Source organism: Cyrtonyx montezumae, unplaced genomic scaffold (genome assembly GCF_038088225.1).
Source record: "Cyrtonyx montezumae isolate F1298 unplaced genomic scaffold, pur_monq_1.0 scaffold_16, whole genome shotgun sequence".
NCBI classification, from domain to species: domain Eukaryota; kingdom Metazoa; phylum Chordata; class Aves; order Galliformes; family Odontophoridae; genus Cyrtonyx; species Cyrtonyx montezumae.
This window is the reverse complement of record NW_027071892.1, coordinates 7,675,332-7,696,587: the sequence shown is the minus strand read 5'-3', so window position 1 is coordinate 7,696,587 and position 21,256 is coordinate 7,675,332. Positions and strand designations below refer to the sequence as shown.

The 21,256-nt window shown below is 42.1% G+C and overlaps 1 protein-coding gene across 2 annotated transcripts in view; it reads left to right on the top strand.

Annotated features, from left to right (window-relative positions):
* Window positions 1-21,256, top strand: part of XYLT1 (xylosyltransferase 1) — a 145,859-nt gene that overhangs the window by 74,874 nt on the left and 49,729 nt on the right. For both annotated transcript variants that reach the window (XM_065732627.1, XM_065732626.1), the window contains exons 3-4: window positions 17,297-17,469; window positions 18,069-18,271. In XM_065732627.1, coding sequence (XP_065588699.1) covers window positions 17,297-17,469; window positions 18,069-18,271 — 376 coding nt within the window. The remainder of the gene's footprint in view (window positions 1-17,296; window positions 17,470-18,068; window positions 18,272-21,256) is intronic.

Here is a 21,256-nt window from a genome sequence, read left to right as displayed (position 1 = left end):
AGGGCAGAAGGAGACGGAAGGGGCTGAATCGCTACAGATTCAGCTCTGCCTTTCTAACCATTGCACATCTCTAAGCAAGGGAAAGGAATACTAGTTTTCACAGGAACCTCTATTTGATTAGCTGTTATTTTGAGGAGAGGGGACTGCTGTGTCCCAGCAATCCTATGTTAGCTGCAGCTTGAAACAGCCACTGCTGGGTCTGAAGTCAGTGGTATAATCTGGGGGGAAAAACCTTTACATTTAATTTCCTACTTCTGAGCTGGGCCAGAGAATTTTTCTGTTTTGTGCCTACTTGAAACAGATGGCTTTGACTGTTCACAGAGTTTGCTCCAGGATTTGGTGTACAGTTAAAGGGAATATGCCCTGCTTCAGGCACGTTTTCAGAGGGGCACGCGTATTTTATATGTTTAGGGAGTCGCTGAGCCTTGTGAGACCAGAGGCTGTTTTGCAGTGTCTTTCCTTGGGAATGAGGAGGAGTTGCTGAAGGAATCTACTCTGAATTAAAATGCCATCAGTCTAGGCATGAATCCAATCTTATAGGACATTAATGCTATTTTAAGAAAACCATGATTTAGTTGTTTCTGTGCAAGTATTTCTTACACAGAAGGTAGTTTTAAAACATCAGTCTTTTTTTTCTCTCTGAGTAATCAAGACTGGTATAGAAAAAGCGAGTGGCTAGAGTCTGTAGCAGAGCAACCTTGGATAAGATTTTGAAATTGCTCCATGTATATTTAGCCTTCCAGATAAATGCTTGTCTTTTGTAGCTCGGAGGAGCTTGTTAGAAGTGAATAGTCCTGATTCCCCCACTGTCTGCTTTAATATCCATGATAAGTCACTGATTTATCATCCAGTTGTGTCTAAGAAGACATTCCTGATTGGCACCTGCACAAGGAAGAATAGTGCTTCCAACCCCCAGTATCTTGTTAGAATTGCATGTGCATTAAATGTGTTCTGTTTACAATTTTACTCACAAACTGTTCCTGGCGAAATCTTGGTTTTCAAGTCCTGGCCCTACTCAAAAGTCCATGGCAAAATGGCATCATTTTCCTTCTCTGATTTTCTCACCATCCTCCAGGGAGGCCAAAGAAATTTTTGGTCTCTCTCCCAGAGCTCACTGGAGCCAGATCCTAACAACCAGTTGTGTTCGCCTGTCACCATTCCTCCAGTGGATGTTCCTGTAAGGATGGCAGGAGCCCATGGGAAACCTCACTGCTGAGCAGGACAGCTCTGCCAGTAACTAATTATAACTGTAATTGCTTGTATCATCCTCATTGCTGAAAGGTGATTGCTTCTGTTTTCTGGAGACTTTCTTGTCCAAACTGAAGGCAAAGTGCTTTGTTGAAGTCTTGATTCATTTGTGTAACTCATCAGAATGTTAGAGAAACACTTTGCCAGTGAGGATGCATCCTTCTGCTGTAAATTGCAGCTGAAGCACTGCTCTTGCCACTTACTCATCTGTGCTTTTAATTGGAAATCAAGGCTTCCAGCCAACCAGTAGCTACTACTATGCAGCTGAGTATTTTCAACTGCTTTGAGACTGAAGTCTTCTGTGTTGTGTGTTACTGTACTGCATAATATTGTTGAGCTTGACAGTAGCATGACTAAACAGAACCGTACATTTCCACATTCTCCATTTATCTGTGAGCTATGATTCATTCTGGGTAATTCACTGAATGGTAAGCAGAAGAAACAAATTTTAAAGAAGGAATTTACTGCAATACATGTTTTATCTATTTGTACATTTTCTTTTGCATGGGATTTAAGTGTAGGTGCTCTGAAATAGTTTGAGATAATTTCTTATTGATTACATTTCTATAAGTCTCTGAACATCTTTGAAGATCTGGACCAAAATCATTCCCTCTGTCTGAGGAGGAGTCGTCTTTGATCATGGTAAGGATTACTCCAGAGCTGGGCAGGAGAGCCAAGCCTGGCTCACTTGCCCACCTTGCCAGCCAGCATAAGCAAACAGCTAATGAAAGCTGAGGCAGCTGCTGAGATTAATTGGGAATAACAAGACTTCTGTGTAGCACATGGTCGGTTTGCCAAGCCACAGCAGAGGCAAGCTATGTGGAACTAAGATAGATTTTTGCATAATTCTGCTGTTTTCTGCCAGGAGGTGAAGACAAACCCAAGATTCCCATGAAATATTAAAAGCAAAGTATGCTACTGGTATAGCTGATGTACATTGTGCTAGCTTTGATGACCTCATTTGAACAGTGTCTTCAGTAACTAAAACCTGCTCCGGTATTTGTTTTCCCCCTTAAAAAAATACATTTTTGAACTTTGTTTCATGAATTGCAGGTGGATTTTCCAAAGTTGTGATACTGTCTCCACTCTTCTCACATAACAATTCACTTCTGTTTTGCATGCCAGTAGCTTTATGTATCTGTGTTTCAGGTAGCAGCAAAATGACATATCTCAGAAGGAGACTGCTGTTCCAGGGTGGTCTGTTTCTGCTGGCTTATTGTTCATTAGCTCGCAACAGAACAAAGGGTACTGTCTAATGAAGAGCAGTATCTCTGACCATTCAAATGTCACAGCTCCCCCTGCCCCCCCCCCCCCCACACACACCCCTGGTTAGAAGTTGAGCAACCGGTCTTGGCTGCATTCCACAAGTTTTTCCATTGTAGCCCATTTTGACTTTCTATATTATTTTATGTTATGCTTCAGGAGTCTGAATGAGGAGTCCTGAATCTTTTATATTTCTGGGAAAAACTCATCTGTTTTATTTAGGTATCTGCTCAAATCAAAGATGATGAGACAGAAATGTCTCTTTTTGCCTCTTTGTAATTTTTAAGATCAGCTGTGAAAGAGAAGATAGTTCTTGTCCTATCGGAGAAAGTGAAGATCAAGAAGGGAAGAGGTGTTCAGGGCTGGAGATTCTTCTCTTTCTAATCCATGGATTAAAAAGCCAAAGCAAAGCATGTCCAGCTTGTGGACATAATGAACTGTTGTATGGCCGTTTTGATTCTGAAAGTGTTCTGCCAGCAGATCCCTTAAAAGCAAGTGGGAAAATCATTTCTGTCAGGCTCAAGAGAGATGCTGCAGAGGGGCTTCAGTCACTTCTGGCATTCTTCACATAGCCAGGAGAAATGAACTGTGTTCAACCTGATCCACTTCTGGATGTCTTTGATGAGAAATCCTGTTAGATTTAGCTCGGTCCTTTACAATGAACAGGCCAAAGTTCACACTGAAATTCACACATTTTTATTCTCTCCATCATTTATAGCCATTTGTAGTCATAATTTGCCAAACTTTAGGCAGGTACACCTTGTCTTTTTGTTTCCTTTCTATTGCTGCAGATTTCGAAAATAAGAGAAGAAATGAGAGGAATTAGAAAGCCCCATTGCAAGCTTGAAAGGGCTCAGAGAGTTACACTGGAGTTCACCCAAGCAGAAATCTCTTTAAGGGAAAAAAAGAGGTTCTCTTGTTCTCCCTATGGATGAAAGAATATATTTTTCAGAGTCTATTTGTTAGATTGTCACCTGAGGATACGATTACTCACTGAAGTCATTAAGGAGCTCCTGACTAAAGAATGAGAGCAAAGCATGCTGTTACACCATATCATAACCCATAAGCACTGTCTGGCACTGTGGGAACTTGGATTTACCCCCTTGATACCTCACAGGCTTATTGGGACACCTCAGGCGAGTTACACCATGTATAGACCAGGGGTAAAAGGTGCTTAACTCCATTGCAACTTATGTAGATGAAAAATGATGCGTAATGGCATTGTTAGCTTCCTATTTAAATGAATTTTAACATCTGATTATCAAAAGCCTTGGAGTTAATTTTGTGACAGAATAATAAGGTGGGTTTTTTTTGTTTGTTTGTATTTGTTTTTTGAGTCCACAGCAATGCACAAATGTGAGATCAGAGCAGAATTCTGCTGCAGTGCTTCCCCTCTGTTTTCATCTGCCCAGCCCAGCACCTTTGCCCTGTTGCAGGAGCTGCAGGGGTGCCTGCTGGCTGTAAGGTGTATGAGTTGTGCTTTGCATCAACTGATAGTGTCTGCACTGGAGGCCTGGGAGAGGCACATCCCTTCAGTTCGGTAGCTACTAACATGTCTGATATTTGTGCACCAAAACAAAACCATTCACTTCATTTCAGGATGCCTAGGATGGGAGTTGTGTTTTTAATTATCATATATTTCAAAGACTGCCTCGAGCTGTGTTTGGTTTCCATAGAAATTTTCCTAAGGTAAAATGACTAAACAGTAATTTTTCATTTTGAATCAGCTATCCATGAAAGATTAGATTTAGGTCAGAATTTATTACCCTACGGAACTGAAGCCAATATTTAACATAATGTCAGCTATCTTGATTTTAGAGAATTTTAATGGCTATGCAATTTTATTCAATGATGAAGTTATTTCAGTTGTGTCCTATATGTCTAGGCAATTTGATGTACGGAGCCTTGAGATGGAAATTGGATAAACATGGAAAATGGTGATTGATTGGCAGAAGGTTGCAATAATGTCTGCCTTGATATACCTTTTATTGTTAAATTATTTATCTAATGCAATCTCCAACACTTTTAGGAGTCTTTAAGTTGGCATTAAATCGATGTTTAAATCTTCACAGTCAGAAAGGCCTCATAACTCATACTGATAAATATCTTCTAACATGTCAGGAGGAATAATGATCCATCTTAATATCTGAAAGTAGGGAAGATATTATTCTCTGTATTTGCCATGAATCCCCATGGAAGGATTGAGACATAAGCCAGAAGAATTAAGATTAGGAGACAGAAATATTAGAAGGAAAAGGAGTATAGCAGTAGTTTGTCTGGGGAGTTGGGGTTGAGCTGTTTGCTTTGAAAGCTCACTAAAAATGTTCCCAGCAGTGAGCAGCCTGGGGCTGGCTGGCCTGGTTGCTGGGGGACCCGTGCATCCCCTCAGGGCACTGCTGGCTGCTCCTCGGGGCACTGCTGGGAGATGTGGGCTCTTTGGGCTGTCTGCACACGCTGAACCCTTCTCACATCCCAAATCTGCTCCTGAGGGATTCATACCCAATGTAAAAATAAATGGGGGATCAGTGGAGGAGAAGCACGTAGTCTTGCGAGAGCTGGAAACAAAATCACAGGATTCATCCATCTCGGTAAAACTTGGAAAATAAATGAAATCCTCATTCAGATGATAACTAAACGTAGGGGAGAGTGAATGAGCAGTGCAAGTTCCTTTCCTTTCTTAAGGAATGACATATTGTTGAACACTAATGCTGCAATTTTCTTCGAATAATAGAAAGCCTTTTGGGTTTGGACATGGAGGTGGAAAAAGCTATCATACAGAGAAATGGGATGTCCAAGTGAGTTTGCATCTTTAAGTAATATGGATTTATTTCAACTTAATCTAAAGCTATCCGGCTGCAGTAGCATGAAGTTGCACTAAAAATACCTTCGAATCTGAGTTTGTCCAGAATTTAGGCAAAAAAGGAAAACCATCCATCATCCCTGAGTACGTTTCAGAACTGAGAAGACATATTTCATCGCTTGCATAAATCTCGAGTAGAAATAATTGCGATTTGACAATTTTCATTATCTTAGTTGAGAACTGAAAGCGATAACTCTGAGCTGATGTAAGTTGGTGCAGCCTCATTTCGATGAAGCACTGAACCTCACCAGTGTGGCAGTTTTTCTGAGATGCCCTCGTGTTCCATTCAAACGGCATTTGCCATTCAGCAGGTTTTACATTTCTACAGATGAATTGGATTAAGCCAGACTGGAAATGGCACAGTGCTGTGCAGTCAGCATTTTGCACCCCCACAACTTCAGGCTTGAAAGAACAGTTACCTCAGCAGGTTGGGCACCCTACCTGGGCTTGTTTATTGCTTTGAACATCCAGACATACTTTTATGACTCATAATCATCCATAAAGAAATTTAACTGTTATTTAAAATGCTCTGTTGGGAAGGCTCAGTAGCTATTAATTAATTATGCATCAGTAAAGCAACAAAAAGGCAGGCAAAGAAGCAGTTAGAAGTGTTGGCTGGGTCTCTGCTGCCTTCGGAGCTGGATTTATGTCTTGGCTCCCCAGGGTTAGCTCACTGGTGAGCACTGGGGCTCTTTCCTTCATACTCCAGGCACTCTCCTTATAAAATACTGAATGATGCATGAATATATCCATTAATTAAAAGTAGATCTAAATGTGTCTGATACAGAAAGCCTTGCTAGTACACTGGTGTGGGTTAGGGAGTGCAACCAACTGCTAACATGAGCATGGTGCTGGAAACCATGAGAGGAGAATACCAGCACTCCACAGTGTCTTTGCAGTGCAGGAGGCTGAAGACTTGAGAACAGTAAAAAGGTCCCCCCCAAGCTCCCTATGAACTGTGGTTATACATTGCTAAGTAGAATTAGCGATTAAGGGTATATTTCAACTAATGAGGTTCATGAACAGTGGTTTCACCACGACACCACAGTGCCAGTGAGGATTAAGGCCACAGAAGTTAGCACAGAGCCGGGTGTAAGTGGGATTACAGTCAGACTGGGCTATGAAGACAAAGGGAACAGCCTGGAGATCACATACACCCGCTGCTGGCTCCAGCTTGAGCTGCATTTAGTGGTATTTGGTTCCCATTTGACTTCCATACTGATTACCATGCTTGCAGTGCATCCTTTTTTTGTGCAGTAATTGGTAATCTGGGAAATTTGTGTGTGCAAAGATCGGTGTGCAAGATTTAATACTGGTTCCTGCTGTCATGCTGACAGTGAATTAGCGTTCAGGACTCTGTAATATGTTCTCAGCAGGCACACACGTAATTAAAGTGAGCACACGTTGGGTTTCATATTAACAGTCAAACCACCTTTGGCAGAGGTCTCTTTTCCTTTGGATTATGCACTTAGGCAATGTAATTGTAGTGTCAGGTGTAATATTTATTTTTAAATATTTTTACTTTAGTGTATTAACTTTCCACAAGAAAAAGTGATACTTGAAAGAAGTTGTTCCTGATTTCTATTCAGTTCTTTTAGCTAAAATGGAGAATTGTTAAGGAAGCTCAAAGTTGGTCTGCACGTATTTAGATGAGGAATTGTTCAGAGCTGAAACAGGAGCAAACTGAGCAGGATGTGGCTCAGATGTGCTGATTCTCATTTGATACTGATTTAATGCCATCAATTTGCCATTGATTTCAAATTGGTGACTCCTGCTTCATAGCAGGGGCGAGCTGAGGTGAATTCAGCAGATGAACCTCTTCGGTTTGTTTTAGCCTTCAAGCTACAGCAAGAACAAATTCCACAGCTGCACAGAGGTGCCCACAGCTGCAGCAGTAATTGGAGACATGGCTATACCTGGAAGCCTCGCTGGTCCTGTGCTGGTGGCTTTGGGGTGATTGCCCTTCTGTGCATCAGAGGTACCAGTGTCAGGTTCCTTACTGATGCCCTCAGCACATGGGGAGGCTTAGAACCAATTTCCCAACAGACAGTTGGGGCTTTTCCCCCCATCTCTCTTCCCCCTGTGCCTCCTCACCCCAAAACTGCTGGGGACATGCTGCTGTTACCTGTGGGCTGCATGGACCTGCAGCTGGGGCAGCTGGCAGCCAGCGAGCCTGGGGCTGTCACTGCTGCTCTCTGCCAGGAGCCTGTACTTTCCCCACTCTCGTTTTTTTAAATAAGCATGCCATTTTACAATCTGAGATGTTTCACACTTTCTCGTCTCCCAAATGAGTTTTGCTTAGCAGTTTTTCTGCCAGTTGAAGGTTTTTCTGTCCCGCTTTGCCATGAAAGCCAAGTTGTGAATGAATTGTTTAGTTTGGAGCTCTGGTCTTTAAGCAGACAGGGACTGAACTGCACCTGGGTATAAGTGTGGTTTGTTTTTCAGCCTCCCCTTGTGACAGGAGTGGTCAGTTAGCTTGTGTATCGGTGAGCAGGTGGCAGGAAAAAGGATTCTACTGGAAGCCAGTGCTACTAGATTACAGCTAAAGCTTGGGAGCATTTTGTAGCACTTGCTTGCCCTAATGTAAGTATGTAGCTCCTTGGACTCGTGCCCTGCTCGCCGTGTGCCGCGCTACCGCTGTGCACGGCTCTCCCTCCTGCGCTGAGCTCGGGGCGGCAGTGGCTGGGAGCTGCAGGCTGCCCGCAGAGCAGCAGTGGTCTCGGGAGTAATATCCATTGTTATCTTTGTCTCTATAGAAGAGCTCTGTATTAAAATAGCTGTTTTCAGTGTTGGGCGGATACTCATTTTTTGCAGGAGAGGACAGACTGCGGGTTGCTGCTGACATCCAGAGACATCCCAGCTTTGTTAAAATCCGTGGGAAATCTGAAGCTCCAGTTTATAAATGATGGTGTTAGTGCAAGAATGCGTTGCACATGTGAATTCTCCCCAAATGCTTTTAGCCACAGCCAGTAACTTATTTAGTAAAAAAAAATGCTATTTTTCTTCACTTCCTTAAAGTTTATTGTTCTTGATGGCTTTTGTTGTTGTTGTTGTTCTTTTACAGCAAAACTGAAATGTTTACAGAAAAAAACTACTTCAATTTTCTTTTGTTGAACGTTCTCCTTTGCCAACAATTTGTTTTTTGGTTTTTGTTGTTGTTGTTGTTGTTCTGCTAGTGGTATGCTAATGGCAGGGAGCAATAGAATGAAAGTACTTTACTTTAGCAGCAGTATTGCACTTTTTGTCTCTGTTCTTTGTCCCTAAATATAAGTGTGAAGTATGTACGTGCTTGTGAAACCAGTCCAAATAATTTTCGTGAGAACATAAAAAATCATCCCTGTTGAGATGGAACAGGTGGGAACTTGTTGTTTGCTTGCAGACCCTGTTGGCTCAGGAGGATGGGTGGTAAAAGGACAGCATGCCCATCCACCTGCTGAGACCTCAGTCCTCTTACTGGCAATGTGTCTCAATAACTGCTGTCCAGCTGTGAAACAGGGAGTTATAATAATGCATTTTTAATTGTGTCTTTATGAATGGAAGAGAGTTTGGTATTTAAGTAGTGTTGTCCATCCAGCGAGCTGTGGCCGTGGTCGGGGACATTGGGGTGATGATCACATTGCAGCACAGCTCAGGGCTGGGTGTGAGCAGCCATGGGAGCAGCTGTGTGCCCACAGCGCCGATCCCGACACAGCATGGAATTGAAGATATGATTTTCAAGGCACCCTAATTGGATTAGAGGGATTGTATTAAAGATATGTTGACTATGAAATGTTTAGAGGATTAATGCTCCACGATTTTCTTCTTAAACCATCTGTACTAATCCCTCTTGATCAGCAGCAGCTTCTGGAAGGCACTGCGGCCAGGAAGGCAACCCGGCCCCACCGCTGCCATCCCTGAAGTGCTGCAGTTTGCACTTGTGGCTTGTGCAAGAATTGCTGTTCCTCTATTTCTCTTCTGTTTTGACCTAAGCACGTATGATGCAATCCAGCTAAAGGAGTGCAGCATTATTTATTATTCAAATGTTATTGCAGCTTCGCGTACCATAGGAGTAATCTTTCGAAGTCTGCCAAAGGAACCACTGTTAATTGCTTACAATAGAATATATTTGCTGTTGGAAATGTCACAACATAATTATGTTCTATTTCTCTGTCTGACAAGTAATATACTGGAAGAAAATTGGTCCTCTTTTTCTTCCCTGTTGGGTGAAATTATTCACACTCACCCTTTCAGTAGTGTATATGGTAGCAAGCTTTCTTGAAACACAAGAGCTAATCAGTGATAAAATAATTAATGTGTCACTATTCAGACAGATAAATGAAAAGTACATCGTATAGGGAGTGTGAAATGCGCAGGGTAAGGCTACAATAATTAAAATTACACAGAATTAGTGGATTTAAGGCATGTAATGCAGAGAGACATAAAACAAGCACATTGATGGATGCCAGTATTAAGGGAAGGTCCAAGTGTTGGAAATGTCTCGTGATTCTGTCTGACAGCCCCAGTGTCTGCTCATCAGAAGGCCTTTGTTGCTGGGTGACTTGGCCAGGCCCAGTGGTCAGCAGGGCTGGAAGCTAAAAGTGAATGATGGCAGTACAGCCCTCCTGCTTGGGAGCAGCCTTGGGTAAGCCATTGCTTACCAGTGTTCTCTGCTATAAGGGATATTTCACAAGAGTTATGTGCCAGCCCGTGGGCAGAAAAAAGTGTGCTCTGAATGCAGAAATTGCATTTATTTGAGAAGCCAGTTTCTGAGGTGTAGCGTTCAATGTTTTTGTTTAAACATTTAAATTGATTACTTTTTCACTAACCCACCAGTGTAAATGTGCATATGTATGCACACAAAATGCACATATATCCATGGTGCGTACATGTACGTGATTCTTATGGCTTTCACATCTTTTATTTCCACAATGTGAGATTCTTATATGCAGTCAGATGCATTGCAGTGCTGCAGCTTTGGAAATCCACAGAGCTGAACTCAGTGGCATGCAGCTCTGGAGTGGAGCTGCCTGCGTGTGTGCTGTATATCTTTTATATCTTTTGTATCTATGAAGAAATTCCTATTAATTCCACTTGCAGTGCAACTCATGTCAGCTAAAATGCAAGTCTGAACTTAGGCAATGTTCTCCAACATGTGGTGCAGGTTTGCAGGTTTATTTTCAGTGCATTGTTAGTGTCAGTCCTCAGTGCCTAACGAGGCCTGTTCAAATGATGCCAAATGCCTATTAGTCTTTGCTTTTTTTTTTTTTATCTGCCCAACATCACATTTATGGTCATTTTGGTCAAAGAGTCCAGGCAGACTCAAAATCAGAAATAACAACTAGGAGACAAATGGAATTGGAATCTTAAAGGAAAGATGAATTTGTAGTTAGCAGCCCAAGCCCTCATGTGACATAAATTAACTTGATTCTACAGTTGCAGTGAAGTTACCCTGGCCATACAGCAGCTGGTCATGGTGACTGTTCATTTCTTAAGGGTATCGAGGGAAAAGATCCTTGATGCGGGACATGAAGGATGGCAGCACAGTGGTAGAACAGAGCAGGAAGGCATTGATCACTGGATAGCCAGCACACATCTGTCTGCCTGTTCATTCCTCAGCAGTCTCAGCAGATACCTCCTGGCAGGTTATGTGAGGTAGAGACTATTTTAACCATCTAAGTGCATATGTTTTCACTCCTTATTGATTACTCGCGCTGTGAGCACGACAGGAAGAGATTGAGTGAAGGTTATGGATGTGCCAATCTCCAAATATGGTGCAAAACAAAAATAAAGAAAAAAAACAAAGTGCTGGAATCAAGAAAGACTGGTTTAAATGCTCACTTGAGGCTTGAGATTTAATAAGGCTGTATTTCTGTTACGCTTTGGATGTGCTGTAATGATTATTGTCGCTTTCTTGCTGTCTTGATTGCTCGGTAGCATTGTGTTAGCATTCAAGTCCAGTAATGTCACTGTGAATAGTCAAAAAAGTAATATTCATTTAAAAGGCATTTGGTATTAGCCCTAATAACGTTTATCACAAAGTAATTGGTTGTTAATTGATACGATGAATATTATTATTAGGAAATTCATTCTAATTCAGCATTCATTCATTTCCTGTTGCTTTCCAGTGTTTCTTTATTTCTTCTCAAGAATCAGTGGCAAAAGGGAGAAAAAGTTTGGCTGACACGCTCCAGCAAAGCTACAAGCAACTGAGATCTGTCTCCTGGGAACATGGCCATTTTCATCATTAGAACGGTCAGAAAAGCGAGCTTGGTAGTTACCGTAGTAAATGAAGTTCAGTGTGTGTTGTGAGAGCAGTGTAGCAGTATCTGATAATTACTGTCATTTGCAAAATATAGAAATGGCTTCAGTAACTACTTCAAGGTGACTGCAAGACAAGGCAGAATTTGTATTTGGAGCACAGCAGAGTGCTTCGGACCCAATGCTGCCTGCTGTTCTTCGAAATCCCACTCACACGATGTGTTGGCATAACACACACACACGTGCACAATCTGAAGTTCTGCTCTGGGATTGATTGTGCACAGTCCTGTCTTATTGCAACAGCTTTGGGATAGGAAAAATAGAAATCCTTGTACTCAGGGATCTTAAGCACGAATCCTTCTTCTGGTGTGAAGAATGCCCCCTGAGTTTCCTGGTGCACTGCCCCAATTGGGCAGTGGCTCTTGGATGAGTGTTTGCAGTGGTGCACACAAAACAAAGGTTAAGCGTCTCTGACAGCAGGATGACAGAGCAGGGATGGAAATGTTTTCTTTCAATTTCTAAAATAGAAAATCATCTTTTTTTTCCCTGGAAAAGATAGAAACAATTCATCATCTTATGATCCAGTTGTGAATATGAAACAGTTCTCCATGTGTCCTCTCTGCTCCTACCTTCCTCACACTTGATTTTTCTGCTCATGGAAAAGGTAGAGATCCTCCAGCACTGGGTTTTCAGTGAAACGCAACCCAAATCTGTAACGATAGCCCTTTTCCCTTACTATATTGAAGTTCTGCAGGGACGTAGAACTGCTTAATTATTCATGAATTCACTGCATAGAAACTTGCAGTGATCTCCTCCAAGGCCTTGTCCATCTGTAAGGGCTGGTCTCCTCTCCTCTGGCTGCCTGTGCTGACATGATTCCAGCGTGCCCACATCATCCCCTTTGTTCCAGGGCAGGGATTCTGTTCAGCACAGCAGAACATTACTGAAATCTGTCTCTTTAATGCTAAGTGGCCAAGTCATCGAGTGCTTGTACATCACATTTCTCTGCTCCCCACCTACCTTGCATTGATTTTTGCTTATGGGTTACTTGATCGTGTGAACTTACAGAGGATCATAAATTGCTTCTATAATTCATGGCAGAGGCTGGGAGTGAAAAATACTCTAGCTGAGTTGTTGAGATAAAACATTACTGTAAAAAAAAATGAATATCCACTTTTCAATAGCAGCATAATTTCTGAAATTTTATCCCAAGTCCTCAATGCTAATTTGCAGATAATTAAGTATGGGTAACAGCAATTTTAGGGAAATCTGCAGATCATAACCAGGAGCGTTTCATTTTGTAAGTCATAAGCATTCCTCACAAATCTGTATGCCCTGGGGGCAGCTGCATGGAAGATCTCTGCTGATTTCACCTCTTCTGCTTTGCTGAGTGCATTAAAATCCAGTAAGAGAAGGCGTGCCTAAGGCCAGTCATGTGAGTGAATTTCAGCAGGAGCAAGATGTGCTTTGCTTGGGGCAAAACCTGGTGGTGACCAGCACACAGCCCTGCAGTCTGAGCACAGCACTGGTGTGCAGTGGGAGGCAGAGGAAGCTGGGGCTCCTTTCAAGGTGCATCAGCATAGAAATGCACCAGAATTGTACGTGCTGCCCAGCTCATGTCTTGAATACCCGCTTGCACTGTGACAAAACTCTACTAGGTTTCTGCGTTCTGGGACAGGAACATTTACTTTCTAACCTCAGCACGATTCACACAGCATGCTGCAGGAGTTGTCTTGTCTTTGTAAGGTGTCCTCACTGGAGGGAACAGACACGGTATCCTCTCTTGAGCCTGGTGGCTTTACTGAAATGGATCCTTACATTAACAGAGCATCCTCTCTTTCTTAACTCCAGTAAGAGCTTCCTCATAAATAAGTCCAGAGATATTTTGCTATTTTCAGGCTATCAAACAAAGACTTCTCATAAGATCCTAAAGGCTCAACAGTAAATTGCCACAAAGCTGTTTGTTTTGTTGCTTTTATATAAGTGTATGTATGTATGTATACATACACACACACTGCCATCTACTTCTGCTAGTTGTGTGAGAAGCATTCAGGTTTCTAAATAAAGGTATTTTTTTATTCTTGTCTCCAGTAGAACACAGCAAAACTGTCTTTGGTCTATGCTAACCAAAATGGAAAGGGTTTCAGACAAAGCCAAGTCTGGATATTTCCAAAGTTCTGGGTTGTTAAGAGTAGTGAGCAATTTGAACAGAGGAGCCTAAAGTGGGAGTATGCAACTACTGCTCAGTGGCAGAAGTGGTCCCAGGAAAGGGAATGGGACTGTTCCTGTGTGTTCAGGCAGGGATGGACAACTCTGCCTCTATGGAGCGCTTAGGGCTGGGATTCCTGCTGTACTGGTAACTGATTGTGTTTATGAATGTGGTATTGGTAAACAGTGTGCTGAGCTACACAGCAGTACCTCTTATGATGTCCTCTGTCAGCTGATGGATGGTATCAAGGCCCAGCACAAAGTGGTGTTCAGGTTGAGTCAGCAGCATCCAGGCATTCTGCTGAACAGGCAGGACGATGCCAAGCTTGGAGTAGAAATGGATGGATTAATTTACAAAAAATAATATGGCTCACAGAATTCATTAAAAGGTTGCTTGGTGCTGCTAGAGAAGTCTGATGATCTCATTAATTAGCACTAGAAGTAATAGATTAGTTGGTTCTGAGTTCTGTTGGTGAATGATTGAGCATTATATGGCACTACAACAAATAGGAAAGTGATTGCATAATGTTTATTACACTGGCATTTAGTAATACTGCAGTAGTTGAAGAATAGACTCTTAATTATTAGTATTGATTTCTCTGGGGCTTAGAAACTGCAAGTTGGAACTGCACTGGAGATGAGGTTTGCCTGTTACCTGCAAAAAGAAAGGTGTTTGCCCACTGGCAAACCTCAGTGTTGTTGAGCAGAAAACTGAAAGACAACTTCCCTTTTTCCAAGTAAGTTTATAAAAGGCATTTTGTCACAGAGCAGAAGGCTGCTTTTTTTAACATGATGTGAGAGTCTATGGTGTGCCACATGCATGGTAAGTCTGGTAGGAACACTGTTGTTAGTGCTGTTCTACTCCTCATGTTGTTTGTACAGCTCTGAACTCCTGCTGTACTCATTGAGCAAAAAGATCCTCCGTGTTTTACCTTACTCAAAAATCCAGCTGGTTCTCTATTATCAGCAGAGCTGCCTGCAACATAGAGAGTGCTCATCAGCCCCAGACTGGAAACAAGTGTCAAACAAACACAAGTGTCGGTATAGAGCTGAAGTAGCAGATACTCTGACACGTGGAAAAAAATACAACATTCTTACCTTCGTGAAATTCCAGGCAGGCAGGGAAAGGATTAGATTAAAGAAGCCAAAATAGTGTGCAGGTGGAAAATGGGACTGAAAAAAACTGAACCTTAAAAGGCAGAAGGAAGGAACGCGTGGAAAAAGAGGTTAGAGAAGGAAAATAGAGAGGAGAGTATGTCACTGCAGGAATTTATTAGAGAAGCCTGCTGAAGTGAGGTGGCATTTCAGATGAGAATTCAGGAGGGTTTTGTTTTCAGTAATTGCTAGGTAAATGATAGTGTGGATACTGAAAGCAAGTGAGTTTAAAATAAAAGACCCACAGTAGGGCTATTTTAAATTCCCATCTCCTTCTATATATCATTGCAGAAAGCCACTAATTTCAGAAAAGAGATATCCAGAAATGTAATGAAAACCACTAAAAATATTTGTGTCCACTGATGGTATATCTCCAGCTTGAAATCAGAGCAATTTAAATGAAAAATTGCTTGTTTTAGCTATTGCAATTGCCCTTCATTCTCCTGCCAGTTCTCCTTGCACGTTTTCTTTCTTCCACGGTCGCTTTCTGTCCCTGCTGCTGAGCTGAAGCCCTGAGCACACACACGGGGAGGCTCAGCAGTGATGGAGGAGGAACAGAACAACTGAGTGCACATAAATGCCATACCAGGCAAACTGGATGTGATAGAAGAAATGGAATACGAATTCTGTTCTAATCTGTTAATCTGAGTTAATCTGAGTCTTAGTGAGTTAGTGGTGGTTGATTTTTTAAAGAAATGCCATTTAAGTTGGCGGTGTCCTTTTTAGAATCAAGAGGGACTCGTAGGGCTAGAGGTTGCCTGGTAGGCGATCTGAACACATCTTGGGCTATTAAAGTTGCATTAATTTGTGAGCAATACCACTGCAGATAGGCATTCCGTGAGGTGCTGCAGGGAGGTAAAGGTCTTTCACTGGGGCAGGTAGGCACGTAGCTGCCTTCCAACCCCGCGTGTGCAGCAGAGAGCCTTACTGCAGAGGCTGGATGCACCTCTCACATGGATAGCTTTTCTCAACCTCCAAGACAGAAGAAACATATACTTATCTATTGAAAAGCACTACAGAAGCATGGCTGGCCTGTTAGGCCAGAATGTGGTATGTGGATATAGGCCAATGTGTTGATGTTCTTGCATGTGATCGCAGCTGCTGTTTTCAGCTGGGGCAGCTCATGCATGTCCATTTCCACACCTTTCTCTGTAATGTTAAGTGAATGTTTGGGTCCTGTTCACATCCGCTTATATTTCTAGTAATTAAGTACATATTTGCAATATAATTAGAAGTTCAGGCTTTTCAGGATGGTCAGATAGATTTTCCTTTCTGACAAAATGAACCAGAAAGACAGCACAGATGATGGGACTTTGAAAAATTGCACTTATTCTTTTGAGGTCAGCTATGTTTTAGACAATGATACTGCCTAGAAAAGAAACTTTACGTATGCAGGGGGGAAATTGAGGCAGGGGTAGTTTGGAGTTTGTTAATCTTTGGGGTACTTCTGCTTACATATAAAATTTCAAGTTCCTCCTAAAACATTTTTCGTGAGAAAGATCCTCACAAAGTCAGAGTGCTGAAGAGGTTGTTGCATGAAGAATGAATGGTAGGGTTTTGGTTTTTTTAATAAAATTAGGCTTTTCTTCTATCACATTCAGATTTTTGAGTTGAAGAGATGTTACACTAAACCAAAACAAAGCAGTCTACATTCCTGAGTAAAAATGTCCCTTCAGCACTTATCAGCACATCCTGCCATAAACCTGCAGTGTGGTGTTTTCTTCAGAAAATTGAGATCATAAATTCTTCTGTTAATATAAAAGATAAAAATAGATTTGAGAAAGGATTGTAAGGCCCACTCTCACACATGGAGAAGCAGAGGTGCACAGGATGCCATTTAAATGTTCAAGGCTATACCTGCTGCTCCAAATAGATGTTATCTGTCAAGATAATCCTCAGCTGCTGTTAAATAGCAGAGTTTTACCAGCCTCTCAGCAGAGCTGTGCTGATCAGAGGAATGAGGGTTGTTTGATGGAGCGAGGGTTTTCTTGCTGGAGGAGTTAGCTTTGGCATTTTGTGAATACTTTGAACGGCACTTAGAAACTTTGAGGTGATGGCTTTGAAGATGCAAATGTGCGTGTCCAGGCAGAGCTTGGTGCAACTGATTCGAAGAAGGAGCTCAAACCTTTGGGTCCTTCCCTATGCTCATGTGGCCCAATCTGGGTGGAAGCCTCCGTGTGGGGATGGTCTTGGTGGAACGTGGGCTGGCACCCCTTGGAAGTTCTCAGTTCCCCTTAGAGACCAGTTTTGGTAAAAAGAGACAAAGTGAAATGTGTGCTGCTCTCAGATACGCTCAGAGATGTCCTGTGTTTTGTTTTCAAACAGGAAAAGCCAACAACAATGTACAGTGGGATGAGGACTCCGTAGAGTACATGCCAGCCAATCCAGTCAGGATCGCATTTGTCTTGGTTGTTCATGGCAGAGCTTCTCGGCAGCTCCAACGCATGTTCAAGGCTATTTACCATAAAGACCATTTTTATTACATTCATGTTGACAAGGTAATATATCACTGGTTATAAATTGCCTGTCTTACCATCTGTCAATCTACCCATCTTTGTCATCTTCTTCATCTTCTCTTTACCTCTGCCACATAAAGTGCGTGTCACTTCCTGTCTTCCCATCTGTTATATGTTTGGAGCCGCTTTTTCCCTCTTTCTTGTTACTCTGTCTATGTAAGAGCCTTCATTTCTTTCTGTATGTCTGTGAGTGTCTATCCATGTCTGTCCATTGTACACTTAGTTGACAAGTTGCTGCAGACTTACTGCAGTGGCCTCTTGGATGGAGAGCTGACCTGAGCTCCCCTGGGGGAGCTCGAGATGCAGGTATTAACAGCTACCTAGGATCTACCGATGAGAAATCACAAATAAGCATTAATTGTACTGATTAACTATTACTTTAGTTGTTATAAAATGAGCTAAGGGAGCTCTGCACGTGTCCAAATTAATATTTCACAGAAGAAGGTTGTGCACTGTAGCAAGTGAGGGCAAAGCAGTGGCAACACTCAGATAGTCAAGAAATACTGCTATTGGTTAGTCAGTGCAGGAGGGACAATTTTGGACAGAGTAACTTGAATGTGTCACTTTTTTCTCCTGTAAAGCGATCCAATTACTTACACCGGCAAGTGCTCCAGTTTGCTAACCAGTACCCAAATGTGAGAGTCACTTCTTGGAGAATGGCAACTATCTGGGGAGGAGCAAGTCTTCTGTCCACCTACCTGCAGAGCATGAGGGACTTAATGGAGATGAATGACTGGCCGTGGGATTTCTTCATTAACCTCAGCGCCGCCGACTACCCGATCAGGTACAAGTCTTTTAAGCACATCTAAACACGTGTCTTGTTCCTAAGGGAAGTAAGTACTGATGTAAGGGACGTTGTTTCTGTGCTGTAAGAAGTAGAGGTCAGAGGGGCAGTTTCTTCTGTCTTACAGCAGGAGACTCCTCCTGGTGAAGCTGGTGTCTCATAACCGTGCTTTTGCCTTGGACACAGTCGCCTTACTGTACCCTGCGCATTTGTTGTCTGCCTGTGGCTGCAAGTAGGTTAGCAGAACCAATTCTTGACTTTCAGTGAGGAAGCAGGCGCTTCTCTATTTAATCCCCATTTCCAGCAAGGAGCACCTAGAAGAGAGGCTGAGTAAAGTAATGGGAAACACTGGAGCTAAATGAACTCCGGGCATGGAGAGATTGCTCCCTGCCAGGGGCTCCGATCAGCAGTTTGATTTGATGTCTCAGAAAGTGTTGAAGGTGTGAATGTAGATTCAGTGAAGGTAATGTTCTGTTCTTCCCTTTTTTTAATACTTTTTCAGCAAAGGATAATGATAGTAGAAGTGACAAATAAGTTGCTAGGAGTCAATTATATCTTCAGCACCAACCGTTTCCTGAATGTCTCTATTCAGACACCATCAGGGAAGGAACTTCACACATCACCGCATGACAAGGCTTGTGATTTTAAGTGAAATTATGTTCTTTCTGCATTTACATAACCCAGGCCCTACAACTGCATTTAGTGAAGTTTACTACATTATGCAAAAGTAGGCCATTAAAAAGGGGAGGAGAGTAACAAAGCAAAGAAGCAATTTGGAGCAAAGGCCAGTTGTGCTTCAGCTGTTGTTTTTAGGCTATAAGAATTATCAAGAAGAGAGAAAGAGGATGTTATCCTTGTGACATCTGTTTCCCTTCATACTGGAAGGAATCAAGAAAAGGGAAGTAACTTTCTTGGGTAATTCTCCAATAAGTGATGACGTTACATGCTTTTAGTACTAATGGAAAATACTATTACATTAGCAAAAGGCAGTAAAAAGGGCTGGTTAGATTTCTGCAAGATCTCTCTCGAATAATGGATCCTTTTCTGAATCTTCCTTCTCAGACAGGAATCCCCACTGAAATGTGAATTGGAAACAACAGGAACATTTCTGTGAGAAGTAGCAAAAGGCTTTGTCGTGGTGCCCATTTCTAAGCACCATCAGTAAAATGCACTGTGTTTTAGGAAGGAAAACTAGGCAAGAGTACAAGTTACAGGGAGTGCGCTGATACTGGACCAAGAGAGTTTGAACTAAGATCTCCCAGTATTTCACACTGCATCTGATTTGGTGTCCTACAGGAAGAGCTGTAGCAATTTTGTCTTACTGTGTACGGTTGCAAAGGAGAGTATGTAATGTCTGGTGTGTCTTCTGAGTTTTAGAAAGAAGTAGATTCTTATCCCCTGCTCAGGAATGCTATATTGATGATAAAAAGTAGAATAATGCAGGACAACAGAGGAGGAGGTAGGTGATGGGACTTTGAATCAAGTAAGATAAATTGTAGGAGAGTAAATGGTTGGAGGTATAGTGTAATTACAGGATAGTCCCAGCAGATGTATCCAGTTACCATGCTGTGGTTTTGTGTTCACCCTAAGCATAGTCTTGTAGTGCTGAGGCCGTGACCTGCGGCATTCTCAAACACTCTGTGGAACAAGTTAAACCTCAGGGCCAAATGGGATCAGTCACTCACAGACGTGACCATAAACAGGCACAGGATTTGTTGAGTAGACTGTAGTCAGTTCTGCATTAATGGATTCTTTGTAGTAATGCTTAAAGTCATTCAAACTCCAAACAAGTGCCATTCAGCTGGAAAAATTCCAGGCGTTAGTGTCTTCATGGTGGGAATTCTTGAAGGTCACACTTGTGTTGCAGCTGCTTTGGGAGTGGTGTGGTGGGCTCCCAGCAGCTGGGCAGGCGCTGAAGCACTCGCTTCCCTTTCTGTCAAAGTACTGCGTTACAGAGCTGTTGGAATTAGGCTCCCTCTCAACACGATGCACTTCAACACAAAGTAAAATGCCTTTTTTAATGCTATGACTTCAATAACAGTGAATTACAGGTGCTGTAAAATTTTTTGAATGCGGACTATTACAGCTATAAACCCTAGAAAATGTTAGCTCATCAAAAATATGTATGAGTCCATTTAATTTTCATAGCAGAGGTGCTATAAATTAATATTCTTTATGATCTTTGGGAGGGTACTACCTCTCTGCGTACTGTGCAGGGAGCTGATTGTTTTTTCAGGAAATAGTAAATAGGGTGTTTGAGGGCTTTTTACTTTTTCCAGACATTAGGCTATGATTTGTTAGATAATGGGCTAGAGGCAGTTCTCACACTGGTTAGTCATATTGCAGTGTTTTTAGCTAGGCTTCCCTGCATAAGAACATATGAATTTTGTGGATTAATAGTTTTTATCCAGAGCTGCTTCACATTAAGCTTTCGTTTCCCATCTGCCATTCCATCTGTAATACTGAAACCTTTACTACTTCTCTTCTGATAATAAAAGCTAATCCAGCCTTATAAGTCAGGAGAACACATTCTATATGTGGGGTTAATTCTGTATGATGAAGGCTGCATCTGTCTGGGGAGCAGTCTGATATGCTCACAGGCTCCATTACAAGTACTGGGAACCCTTCATCTTTCAGAGGAGATGCCTAGAAGCAGATGTCAAGGATCACAGCATATAAAGGCACAGGAAGAAAAAAGAAAAAAAAGATGAGAACCATTCATTTTGGGAGGGAAGCAATTAAAATTGAAATAGAACATACGCAAGCTAAGAAAATGTGAATATTCCTGTTGCTGTACTTCATGCCTTAGTGTTTAGTTTTTGAAGCCTTAGTGAAGTCTGTCGATCCAGTACATACTAGGAGGTCCTCGTTCATGTGCTTCTAGTCACTACTGCAGAAGAAACCACTCACAAACACAGTCTGAGCAAAATAATGCATTTCCCTCTAGTCATGAGGCAGGAGACTGTTCATGGGTCTGAGGGAAAG